General features: G+C 39.2%; 1 protein-coding gene across 1 annotated transcript; it reads right to left on the bottom strand.

The window, feature by feature from the left end:
- Window positions 1-213: 213 nt before the first annotated feature.
- On the bottom strand, window positions 214-408 carry LOC118013705 (thymosin beta-10-like). The gene has a single exon (XM_035009547.1). It carries the CDS (start codon window positions 392-394, stop codon window positions 260-262), a length of 135 nt encoding a protein of 44 aa, XP_034865438.1. The 5' UTR covers window positions 395-408; the 3' UTR covers window positions 214-259.
- Window positions 409-13,339: the final 12,931 nt, after the last annotated feature.

Here is a 13,339-nt window from a genome sequence, read left to right as displayed (position 1 = left end):
TTTTTTTTTGCCCCGAGGTGTGTTTTATTTTCAATAAACATACAAATAATTTGCTATAATATCCGAGGGCAAACTGGAGAATTTGGCAGTCCGATTGAGGGGGGATCCCCTCAGATACCGCCAGGCCAGTGGCGTCAGCACGGAGTGCCCGGGTTCACAGTGCAGCTTGTTGCTCATGTCCATCTTGCAGGTGGCTCTTCTTCCTCCACATCATGACGGGTGTCTCCAAGATGACAGGGGTGGGGACTCCTCTAGGTTCTTAGGAAATTTCACTCCCCTTCTCCTGCTCAGTGGTCTCTTTGGTCAGCAGGGTGTTCTTCTCCTGCATCTCTGTTTTCTTCAGCTTGGCCTTATCGAAGCTGGCAATTTCCCCCATGTCCGGCTTGTCTGCCATTTTCTTAAAGCGATCCCTGGAGTTCTGCTCTGAGCCCGGCGCTTGGTGCTCCCACTCGCGTTGCTGCAGCAAGAGACCTGGTGTACTTTTCATATCAGATATTTTTGTTTTCATCCTTAGAAGTTTGTTTGGACCTTTTATATCTTCATATTTTTGCTTAACTGGTTGAGTCTGTCTTTTAACTTCTTGAACATACAGAATATAGATAGCATTACGTTTTTAATATCCTTGTATCTCAGTTCTATTATTTGTGTTGTTGCAGGGTAAATTTCAGTTGATTGGCTTTTCTTCTTATTGATTTTTTTCAAGAGTTATAACTACGCATCTATTAAAATGGCAAAAATTTTGGGGTGTCTGGGTGGCACAGTCTGTTAAGCATCCGACTCTTGGTTTTGGCTCAGGTTGTGACCTCAGGGTTGTGAGATCAAACCCGGCATCCAGCTCCATGCTCAGCACGGAGTCTGCTTTTGACTCTCTCTTCTTCTCCCTCTGCCCCTTCCCCCTGTCTCTCTCTCTCAAATAAATAAATAAATCTTTAAAAAATGGCAAAAATTTTAAAATATTGATCATTCCAAGGTTTGGTGAGGATATGGAGCAACTAGAACTGTTACATAATACTTGTGGTAATATAAAATAGTGTATCCACTATGTAAATGGTTTTCAGTTTTTTAAAAAGTTAAACATACATCTGCATAACCCTGATATCCTATCCTAGTTATTTACCCCAAAGGATAAAAGCTTATGTCTACATTGACTTGTACAGAAATGCTCATACCAGAAAGCACATGCCACAGCCATTAGTTTTTCTTACACTCTTTCATCTATTTGCATTTAATCTCATGTTACATTAGTAAAAATTTGAATAATAGGGAAGCTTATCTGGCAATCAAGACTCTAGGGTAAGTTACTGTAATAATTGTTTAATCCACCTGTGTTCCGAGGTGTCTACTTGATCTGTGACATTTTCACATATCTGGGGGGGGGCTAAATTGCTAAAATCAGAGTTCTATTTTTAAATAATTTAATAAAAAACAAAAAGTGAAAAGTTGACCTAGTTGCAAGATCTTTTTCCTTACTTACCCTGAAGTAGTTGATTGCAGCAAAGGGATCAAATAATTTTAAAATTAACATTTATAAGTTATCTGGAAAATCTGAAGAGCTTGGTCCTATGAAAATAAGTTAAATGCCAGCACGGAAGGTAAATGAAACAAAACATTTAAGTAAATAAATGTAATTATATCTTAAGAGTCATTCCCAGCTCACTTCCAAGGCAGAATGATTCTAGACAATATGGATCACAAGATGATTCAGGCAATGTCTTAGATGTTACTTCCATAGACAAATATGGGGCTCCTTTTAAGGACTGTTACAATAAGGTCGCCTGGAGGTGAATGTCAGGAGGAAGCTTACTGCTTTCCAGAGTAATGAAAATAGCAACTCAAATTCCAGATGTTTCTGGAAAGCCAGATAATGATCACAGATTTTGTGCTTCCAAAAGTGTTGTTCAGCCTCTGGTTTTGTGCTTTGCTTGTAAAAAGACATCCATGTGTTCAAACATACAACTTTAGCAATTGGCCCCAGATCAAAAGGAAATGTTTTCATTAGCATGTGTTTCATTGAAGGCAAATTTCTGGCCATCATCTCCATGCTATGAGAATTCTCAAGGTGCCTAGAATTTCATCAAGAATATAATGGGTTTTCAATAAATAGTTATAGTTGGTAAGGATGGCAGGCTGAGCAGAAAGATTGTTCTTGGATTTGCACTTGAGGACTCCTGGATAATTTAAGCAGCTGTGCTGATTCCTTGTGTCTTCTGTATTATGTGCTCCTGGTGCTCAGGTTGTTGTGAGGATCACTCATCTCCACGCTTGCAAAGGAACTTCAGTCCCTTCTAAGTCCTTAGCACCAATTTAGTTCATAATTATGTCTCTAATCCCATGAAAGTGTAATTATGCTCACCCATCCCTCAATCTACTTCCTTCCTATCAAATCTTATTTAATGCATATACCTCTCAGTTCCTACTGCCTATTGCTCATCCTCGTAGTCAAGCATTTCCATTTTCTTGCCCACTTAGCATTTTTAGTTTGATCTTATACTTCACGTTATAAATCCTCTAACCCACTAGATGGGCCATAGTAGAGGCAGATTACAATCTTGGCCTTTTATAACCTGCTATAGCTTTTATTATCCATTTGATTTCAGTTTAGCAGCATGTTCATTGAATTCCTTGGTCACTTCTTGACTTCTCTTAGATTTGGGTCTGTGATTCTCCACTCCTCCTCCACTTTCTTTATCTTGACATTTCTCAGACTACCATTTACTAGCCATGTATCTTGGGAAAGCTACTGCAACCTCTATAGTCTCATTAAAATGGGGACAATGATACCATCTATTTCATACAGTTGTTTTGAGGATTAAATGAGTCAATATATGTAAAAATCATAGGAAGTTGCTTGTTACAGAGTGCTATATAAATATTAACTACATGTAAAAATATTTAAAACTTATAAATTAACATATCCATATGTATACTCTATATACTAGTGTACACATGTATGTATGTATGTATGTATGTGTGTATCTGTCTATCCATCTCTTATTTAGCTACCTCTTTGAATATGCAGTTTTTTCCCATTCTTTTTCCTCTTTGCATTTTAGTTTGGGAAGTTTCTCCTAACATATCTTCAAGCTAACTGATCTTTTCTTGGACAAAGATAGTCTAGAGATGAGCCCATTAAAGGCATTTTCTCATTTTAGTTACAGTGTTTTCAATTTCTAGCATTTCCTTTTGATTCTTTCTTAGAGTATCCATCTCTCGGCTTACATTACCCATCTGGTCTCGCATGTTATCTACTTTTTCCATTAAATCCTTTGACATATCAATTATAGTCATCCTAAATTCCCTTCCTCTCTGATAACACCAAAATTTTTGTCACATCTGAGTCTGGATCTGATGCTTCCTTTGTTTCTTCAAATTGTGTTTTATTTGCCATGTAGCTGTTTTGCAATTTTTTACTGGAAGTGGGACATGATTTATCAGAGAATAGAAATTGAGGTTAATAATTCTTTAATGTGAGCTTTGATGTTGATCTAGCTAGGAATTGGGCTGTTTAATTTTGCTGTAGCTATAGGTGTCCAAGTCTTCACGTTGCTCTGGTGTCCTAGTTTTTTATTTCTCCTGTTGTCTTTGGGCTTCTCTAATAACGCCTCCTTGAAAGGAAGTGATGTCTTGCTGCTCTTTTAGCCGTAAGTCCAGTGTTATCACACTGGAGCCCCATTGATGTGGTGTAAGATATTGGAGGGTGGGGAAAGTATTCTGGTTTTTAATCTTGTGATTCAATCTTAGTCTTTTGGTGGGCCTGTGTCCCTGTGCTGTGACCTTCAGAAGCTTTTTTTGGCTCTCCCTCTACCTTAGAAGAGACAGGAAGGCTAGTGGTGGGCTGGAATTGAGTGACTGCACTTCCCTCAGGTGGGATAAGGTTCTGGTAGAGTCTTTTCCCCTGCATCATAGGCCTTGGTTATGGATAATGCTGTGGGGCTTTTTCAAAAATGAAGTTACTTTTCCCCTCCTCCTGCCAGAAGCATAGGGAAGTTTTTTTTTTGGCTCTTCACTATGAGACCCTGGTGGGATTCTTGAATATAAAACCTATGAAAATGGGGGGGCCCTCTAAGACTGTGGCCCCCAAGAGTCTCTCATTCTCACACTAGCTTCTCATTCTCAGCCTCTAATAATTTGGCAAAATTACCATTAAGGTGTTTCTTCCAGTTTATGGCTCCTGCAACTTTTGTTCCAGGTAAGCAGATCTTAGTGATGATGCTCTGTATCCTCTTGTCTCTCTAGATTTCAGGGTGGCAGTTTGCCCTGTGACCTCAATTCTCTGATGGGTCCATTGATTTTCAGTTTGTTAACTGTTTTCTAATTGTAAGGACTGGAGTAACAACTTTCTAGCTTTTTATGTGTCAGAGGTTGATAAATGAGAATACTATGTCAACAGAGCTTTGAAGGCTCACTCCCTCCCCTTGACCTCAGCTTTGTGTTTCAGTACTTTGTGATCCCTCTTCAATGGTATTATCATAGTTGGTTCAACGTAGGTCTGCTTGTGTTTTTTTCACGGTAAGTATTTACTGAATGTCTACTGCATGCCAGGTACTGTTCTAGGTTATGGAGACAGTGTGAACACACAGGTGAGATCATCTACCTTTCTCTTTAGCCAGAAGTAATTCCTACATAATTCTGTTCTTACTGGCTCCTTCAGGTTAAGATCATGCCACACTGTCACTGGAATATATCATTTGTTCCTACTATCTTCCTCCACCATGGGATTTCCTTTCTTGTATTCTTCACATCCTACTGAGACTTTATGGCTCAATTCAAAACCTACATTCTCCAAAGAGACGTAACTTTTCTATTCATAGTGACATTTTTCTGCTTTGAATTCATACTGTTTTGCATTTATTTACACCATATCAGTGAAGGTGAGAAAGAAGGATGTCTATTGAGGACTTAATAATATAAATCTTTGGGAGTTAACTTTTAAAAATATATATATTTTCATGTTCACATAATTTTTATTTTTTTAAAGATTTATTTATTTATTTTAGAGAGAGAGAGAATGAGAGCAAATGGGAAGAGGGGCAGAGAGAGAGAGAGAGAATCCCAAGAGGACTACCTGCTGAGCATGGAGCCCAGCTCGGGGCTTGATCCCACAACCCTGAGTGAGATCATGACCTGACCCAAAACCAAGAGTCAGATGCTCAACTGACTGAGCCACCCAGGTGCCCTTGATTTTCACATAATTTTTAAACAATTAGGAAGCAAAAACCTGGTTGTCTTGTCCTTGTTCATTTATCAGTTGAGGTCTTTCATTAGTGCAGAGGAAACAATGGAGTGCTGGTGAAGATTCAGTCACATCCATTACTGCAACCTGTAAAGACCAAAGGCAAGAGCAAAGACTTGGTCTAGTAGGTCCTATGCTGCATGCTGATGGCCATAAAAGGGGTATGGCCAATTTCTCAGGCACACTTGATTTCTCCACAAGCATGAGCCTTTCATTTTTCTTTGACAGCATGTACTTTTTCAGAGATTGAGATCTATACTTATTAAATCTTTTCATACATTTCCCAGTCCTTTGCCATATATAATAAGCACTTGATGTTGAAGCTATCAAAGGATATCTGTAAGTATGGATTGTGTTGCAATCAGTCATTTCATTTGTAAGACAATTTATGCATCTGCACTAAACCAACTCTTTCTTGTTAAAAATAACTGCATGTTTCACAGGCATTTCTATAAATACATCCAATTTTATAATGCTTTCTGTAAATAACCAATGTGGTTTCTGCACTATCGACCATGGAGACACATATGTGTCCTATACCATTGGCTTGAATTTGCCAAGAAATGTTCTTAATGAATGTGTGGAATGCCCTTTTTCCAGAGTCAAACATCTGGTTTTGGCACCAGTTTTCAGGCCAGCCTCATGCTTAGCACAAAAATGGAATGTACTGCTTGGGTAGAAGTTGCTCACGCAACCCACATTTCCAAATGCCAAGGCTATTGCAAAATTCATTTAAGTTGATTTTAGGTGTGACATGGAATCAAGAACAATACTTCTTGCTTGCCCTAGATTTTGCTAGTGTTAATCATTCTCTATTCAGTGTATTACAAGTTTCTGTGTTACAAGGGAAGACCTGATTTACCAGCACTATCAAATAAGAGGTGACCAGCAATTTCCACACCAACAATCAGAACAACTGCAGATTTCAAAAATTGTAGCAGCAATAAAGTTTTTGTTATTATTAGCCTATGTTCAGATATGAAAATGGAAAAGGCAAACATTTGGGGTTTAGGCTTAACTGTACTATATAATAGACAAGTGTTCAGTTAAATCCTAACATTATAAACCCTTTGGCTTTACTATATTATAGTCCTGAAGTGTGAGTCTCTGGAGGAGACTCTAACATTTCCCAAATCTCCTGTCATATCCATTACTGCATGGATGACAGTAATGTGTCACATGACACATTAGTGTCATCTTTTTTTTTTTTTTCCAACAAATTTTTATTGAGGACCATGTGTCAGTCAGTACGGTAAATGCCAAGGATAGAGCCATGAACAGAATAAAGCCCTACAAAAATTGAGCAGGAGCAGGTAGAGACAATAAAAAATAAATGAACACATAAATATGTAATAAGTAATATGAATTGAAATACAGTGAGAGGATAGTGACAGATGGGGTAACATCTGAGCACACACCTGAATCAAGTGAGGGAGTGAGCCAGTTGTGTAAATGATCTGGGAGAAGCGTGGTCTGGCTGGAGAAAGGGAGAGTACAGAGCAAATGCTCTGAGGCAGAAGCTTGTCCCACCTGTTCCACTAGCCTGCTCCACCAGGAGAGCCGTGGGGCTGAAGCAAGTGGGCAGGTGCAAAGGTGGTGGTAAGTGGTGGTGAGACCCTTGTAGATCAAAGTAAGGACTTGGATTGTTCCTATGTCTGATGGGACAATATCGGGGGCTACATCCCCAGAGCCTAGCAGAGTCAGCCTCATGGTAAATGTTAGTTGAATGATAATAATCAGAAAAAGATGAAAACACAATTACACCTTGTATTTGATTCAGCAATCTATAAAGACTTCAGCAGGACAAAGTGAATAGGATCGTATTATTTCATTTTTGCCCTGCATCCTCTATGTCTGTTTTTGAATATGTTTTTGATTTTCCCTACTTTCAGTAATGTTCACTGTCTGAAGAGTCACATTAAATTCTTTCATCAGCTACAACAGTGGGACAAGATTTCGTCTGCCTCACTCTGGCTGACTTGCTATGGAAGGGCGTGGACTGTGTGGCCATGTGTGCCTTGATGCTGGCTTGTGGTTTGAGCTCATTATTCCTTGTCATTCTCTAGGACACAGCGGAAGCTTTCTGGAGTCAAAGAGGGAACAGGTTGTGTGATTTCCTCTTGCCCAAGCCAGAGTCTTTGCCTGTTTCATTCATGTAATAAAAAGTGTTTTTCAAGTTTTCATTCCATCCTGGGTCTCTAAGACAGAGCAGGCAGCCAGAATATACCCTGACATGCCTACCCAACCTGGAGGGAAAAAAACATTGACTTAGAGTTTAGACAGACATGGCTGTAATTCTGAGTCTTGGCTCTAGTGTGTGGGGAGACAGTAAGTGTGGGGCTCTGCAGTTGCATACTGTCACTTACCACTTATGTGATGTTGGGAAATTTGCTTACATTTTCTGTACTTCAGCTTCCCCACTGGTAGAACATGGAAGATAAAAGTATTTTCTTTATAGAGTTGATGTAATGATTAATGAGTTAACGCCATATATGAAGTACTTCTAGTAAGCACAAAATAATAGTTATGGCTATAATTATATTCATTGTGTGCCTATAGAAATTGCTTAATGTCTGTGGCCCTCATCTGAAAGTTAGGGATTATTGATCCCTACCTTATAGTATTAATAACAGAAACAAATGAGATAAGATATGTGAAACACCTAGCATAGTACCTGATACATACTGGTGATGGTACTACTGAAATAGTTATTATTTGATGTGATTTTTAAGAGACTAATATTCAGGACCAAGGTTCTTGTGGCTCCTTCATATACAACAGGAAAGCTTTTCTGATTTCTGATTCATGCTTTTGAATATGGTTACTGAATTCTTACAACCCACACCATACTCAGTTGTCCCCCTTCAGTAACATTGAAATGGCAGACCCCAAAACAGTTAAGATGTATTTGTTTGCAATTTAAAGACATCATATTCAATAAATAAGAACAGAAGGTATTACCTCCCAGAGTTGGTCATCCATAGGGATGGAGGGGTTCAGCATTATTGGATTCTCTAGCTCAAGGAAGTTGTCAGAGATGCAGGATCCTTTTGCCCTCCACTTGGGTATTTGCTAGATTTGCCCTCAGATCGGCTATCCCATGTTGGAAGAGGTGTCACATCTAAGGCCCAATGCTGGCCAAAAGCAAAAAGGGAGCTGGGAGTATATCTCAGAAGTCTCTGCAGACTTCCTTTTACATTTCATTGGCTGGAACAGGGTCATATACCCCCTTACAAACTCATAAATAATAATAAGAAAGGGCCCACCCACCTTGACTAATTTATACCAACCAGGATTTACCTCTGGATTTGGGATAGGGTCATTTTTAACTTAGTCCTAGAGGGAAGTGGTGGACCCCAGAACAAAACCAGGGCTCTACCCTCAAGGAAGAAAGGAGAATAGGATGCAGGGTTGACATAGTTGTCTGCTATAAATCATCAACAAACCTTGTAAAACTACTTGTACTATCCTCTAAAATGAACTCATGATAAGATCCTCTATTTTTATGAATTCAAAACACTGACTGACTGCTTGGACAGTAGCTATACTCATGTTTCTCACCTCAGACTGTTACATAAGAGATGGCTGCAAAGCCTTGAATATTTTCAAAGCAACCCTGTCTTTTTACATACCCAGTGATGCCCAGAAGTTGCAGAGGATCTCCCGTGAACATTTCAAGAGTTCAGGGTTAGAGACTTTCCTATTGCCGGTTGAGTTGGATTTTGCCCTCAAACCAAGTTTCCACATTCCAGGATGCCAGTGGAATGTGGGATGGCCAATGCAGAAGGGAGAATTTGTTCTGAAGCCTGTCCTTTTTGCATTTGTAGTAATACTGTTAGTACTTTAAGAGGACAGGAAAATGCTAGTTTTGCTCCTTGTTTGTTAAATACAGCCTGCCATAAACTCATTTTACTTTCCTCATAGCTGTATTTGATTTTCGTTTTGTGTTGGTGCCTCAAATAAATGTCTGGTAGGACCAGCTGGGGAGGATTTGATATCAACAGGAATCACTTTCTAAACAAGTAGTTGAATGTGAGGAGCAATGAAAAAAAGTTAAAAACTAAATAGCAGGGAATTCTTTTTTGCTGATACAAGTTGTACCATCATCACTGACCATGCACTGGTTACAAGAACATATTTAGCAAGGGAGTGACCAGGAAAAAGAGCAAGCGAGAGAGAGCACCTCTGGTTGAAATTTACATTTTAGAATCTTTTACAAAAGTTGTTAAGATACTGAAGAAAGCCTTAAATAAGTGGGTTGTAATACTTAATACTCAAGTAGAGGTTATTAATACCTAATACTTGCTTACATGGCCTTAATTTCTGTAAATGGAGAAACTCATTTTTCCTTATCTAATATAGTCATCTTTCTGCTATCAACATTTTAGTGTCTTTAAATATCCATTATTCATTACCAGATGCAATTATCCTTTCTCCCTTATTTCTTTCAACCTTTCTATAGTATTGGATTTACTCATTCCCTTCTTGAACTTTTCTCGCCCGCTTGGGATCTGTGCTAAGTATATTCAAACTAAAAATGTCAATTCTGTATTCTAAATGGAGTGATGGAGCCAGTGGCCACTGGAAGTCAATAGAGGGTTAGAAATAAGGGATAATTTCTGATTTACATATGTGCATAAGTAATGTGAGTCTACCATTATGTCCATGGTCCTAAGGGACAGACTCTCTTAGAGATCTAGGCAGCTAGATTGGGGTTTTGTTGGGCTCAAACCAGAGAGAAACGACTGGAACAATGATGGATCAAGTCACCAGGGTGAAGACACAAGAAAGATGAAGAAGAAAGTAGATGAACCAGAGGAACTAGAGGGTTATCAGTACAGTAGAGAATTCCCCCATGCAACACAAATCACAGCTAGAGAAATACATGGGAGAGCTATGGTTATAGCCCAGTTGTCAAAATAATTACTTTTAAGAGCCAAAGCTAGTCTGGTGTTTGGGAGAAAGAAATTATTTCATCATAGTCCAAGGGTGTCCTTTCTCTTTATAAAACTGGCAGCTCAGATGAGTAGGAAAGTTCTGAAGGAAAGTCCTATGTCTGGGAAACAAATGGTAGAGGGAACCAGGCATAGGGATTGTGCCACGTGGCTCACATGATACTGGCATCTCTTATTTTACTCTTCCTATCTTTCTTGAGGATTATTCTTTTTCTATCCTCTGATTTGTCTCATCTTCCATCTTCCATGATATAATAGTAGGCCTTCCACTGTCCTTTCTCTCTGATAATTTCATTCACTTTTCTGATTTTAAATCTGTATATCTGGTCCCAACCACACACCGAAGTTCCAGTTCTGCATTCTAAACCACTAGTCAAATATCTTCACTGAGCTGTATCTAGATATCACCAGCGTCTCAAGGTGAACTCTTTTTCATCAAAGCCAAATTTTCTGATTCCCTATTTTGTTATTGTGATATCATCTTCTCATTCACCATGTCTTGAAACCTTGCTAATCTTGGAATATACCTTTATCTTCATTCTTCACGCAAGATCCTGCTGAATCCTAGACATTCTAACTTTTCCACCTCTTTTCTATCCATTTCCTCCTCCATTCCCAAAGCTGTTACCCTTGTGCAGACCCTTACTTCTCACATAGTCTACTATTCCAGTTTCCAATTGTTTTCCTTTCCATTTGGTCCTACATAGCACTGTCATATTAAATCTCCTAAAGTATATTTCTGATCCTTCCCACTACTGTGCAGAAATCTTCACCGTTTCTCCATCCCTACTGTCGATACTCTGGTCCAGGCCATCATCAATTCCTCACTCGGATTACTGCAAGAGACTTTTTATAGATTATTCCATCTTCAGTTACTCGGACTCTAGTCAAGTTGGTAACCTGTGACCAGAGTGATTGTTTCTAGAATCAGGTGTGAACTCATTATTTCCTGCTTATGGTTCTCTATTTCCTTAACATAGTTTTAACATAGCTTTCAAGATTTAGCCCCTATTTTTTATCTCTGATCTCACCTCTTGCTATCAGTTGCAAACCCCTCCACTCCTCCAACCCTCTTAGGTTCCAGAACAAAGAGGTAACCAATAGCAGATGTTTCCTCTTATCAGACAAGGTAGCTCATGTGGGTAGGCACCGGTTTACTCTTTAGCAGTTGGCTTGAGGCCACGGCGTAAACAAAGCCTGATGCTTTATTTCCATGATGCCAGAAACCATGTTGGTTGAAAATGAAAAAGTCAGTCATCTGGAGGTATCCCAAATATCCAGATGTTTGGCATCATGTAGACAAAAGAGCCAGATGATTTGAAGAGAAATTTTCACTTTTCCAGATGGAATATGTTACGGTGTCTAGAAGTTATCTAAGGGGAAAACATACCCAAGTGACTTTCTTGAGGAAATGAGTTCCAGGTGGAATTTAAAACACCAAAATGCTAAGGAGGAGTGAGGACTCTGGTTATCGCACTTGGAGGACTCTAAGGACAATAAAACCATCTGAATTGTTACAAATTGTTGTTAACAATAATCTGCCTTCTTATTGGTTGATGCTCCCAGCTTTATCTGTGGCGATGGCTTCCATGTCAAGAGCCTCCACGGATACTCTGGCATGCATTAGGCGTGAGTCCACATATATTGCTCTAAAATGACCTGAATGTCTTTGGGTACAAACCAATTTAGTTACCTGTAAGGATTAGCATTACATTAGGGCTATTGTGACTGAAGCTAACATTTCTGGATCTGTACCTACCTCATGGGCAAGACAACCTGAAGAGTTGAAGGAAGACTGACCCAGTGGCAAAATTAATAATATTGGTTTTGAGTCACCTGAAGAAGAAAAATAAACAATGATTTAACTTACCTGTCAAATTAATAGTAAAACAGGAAGATGTGCTTCAACTACCCTGAGGGCTGTAGGGAAGAGGCTTAAGAATTTTAGCAAGAGGGCGCCTGGGTAGCTCAGTCGTTGGGCGTCTGCCTTCGGCTCAGGTCATGATCCTGGAGTCCCGGGATCGAGTCCCGCATCGGGCTCCCTGCTCGGCAGGGAGTCTGCTTCCCCCTCTGCCCTCTTCCCTCTCATGCTCTCTGTCTCTCATTCTCTCTCTCTCAAATAAATAAAATCTTAAAAAAAAAAATTAATAAAAAAAAAAAAAAAAAAAAAGAATTTTAGCAAGAGCATTCATCCAGCGCAAGAAACACCAGGAAGTTAAATGTGAACAACCCGAAGAAGAACCAATGAAAATAGTTTAGAATTTGTGTCTGAGTCTATTAAAGATGACATTTATTTAAAATTTAAGTGTTCAGTCTATTACTGAAGCCCTTTCACATACTACAGATATTTGTTAACAATTTAACTTTTATCTAGGCAAATATACCCTGTTTTTTAGATTTTATTTATTTATTTATTTATTTAGAGAGCACACACAAGTAGGGGGAGGGAGTGGGACAAGGAGACTCGTGCTGAGCAGGGGGCCTGACATGGGGCTCACTGTCATGAGCCTGAGGTCGTGACCTTAGCCAAAATCAAGAATCAGAGCTTAACCAACTGAGCCACCTAGGTGCCCTAAATATACAGTTAAGAGGGTTTGTTGTACCGTTTGTGGCCTGGAGAACCCTTGGTTAAAAAATGGCTACTGTCTTAGATCCATGCTCTCCAGGCAATGTGTACATAATCACTCAATGTTTATGCCAAAGATTCCATTGCAAAATTTATCACCAGTTGGTTGAAGTTCATGGAGACAATATTTTCATCAAGCAACAAATTGATGGGACAAATTTGAGGAAGGAGACTGGGAATGCACATAATGTAAAAGATCAACAAGCACAGAGGAGCCTATATTATGGTTGAGCAGCCATGATAACCGCAACAACAATGACAAAAACTCATTGCAAAGAATCTAAGCAGAAAAGTGGCAACTCCTTGCATTTTTTTTCCTACTATGTAAATGCTTTATCCTGTTAGGTTGTGTAGGAAGGCACATCATTGTGTTGTTTAAATGAATGTAATGCTTATTTTCCTCATAGGAAAATTGGTTGAGTGAAATTATCTTGTGTTCCTTGCACCAATTGCATTTGTAATAACATAAGTCATATGTGTTCTGGGATTCATCTGGCTTACAGCAACAGGGGCCTGAATCCAAGG

Source organism: Mirounga leonina, unplaced genomic scaffold (assembly GCF_011800145.1).
Source record: "Mirounga leonina isolate KUSES-001 unplaced genomic scaffold, KU_Mleo_1.0 Mir_154, whole genome shotgun sequence".
Classification (NCBI taxonomy): Eukaryota; Metazoa; Chordata; class Mammalia; order Carnivora; family Phocidae; genus Mirounga; species Mirounga leonina.
This window is presented reverse-complemented; position numbering and strand designations above follow the sequence as displayed.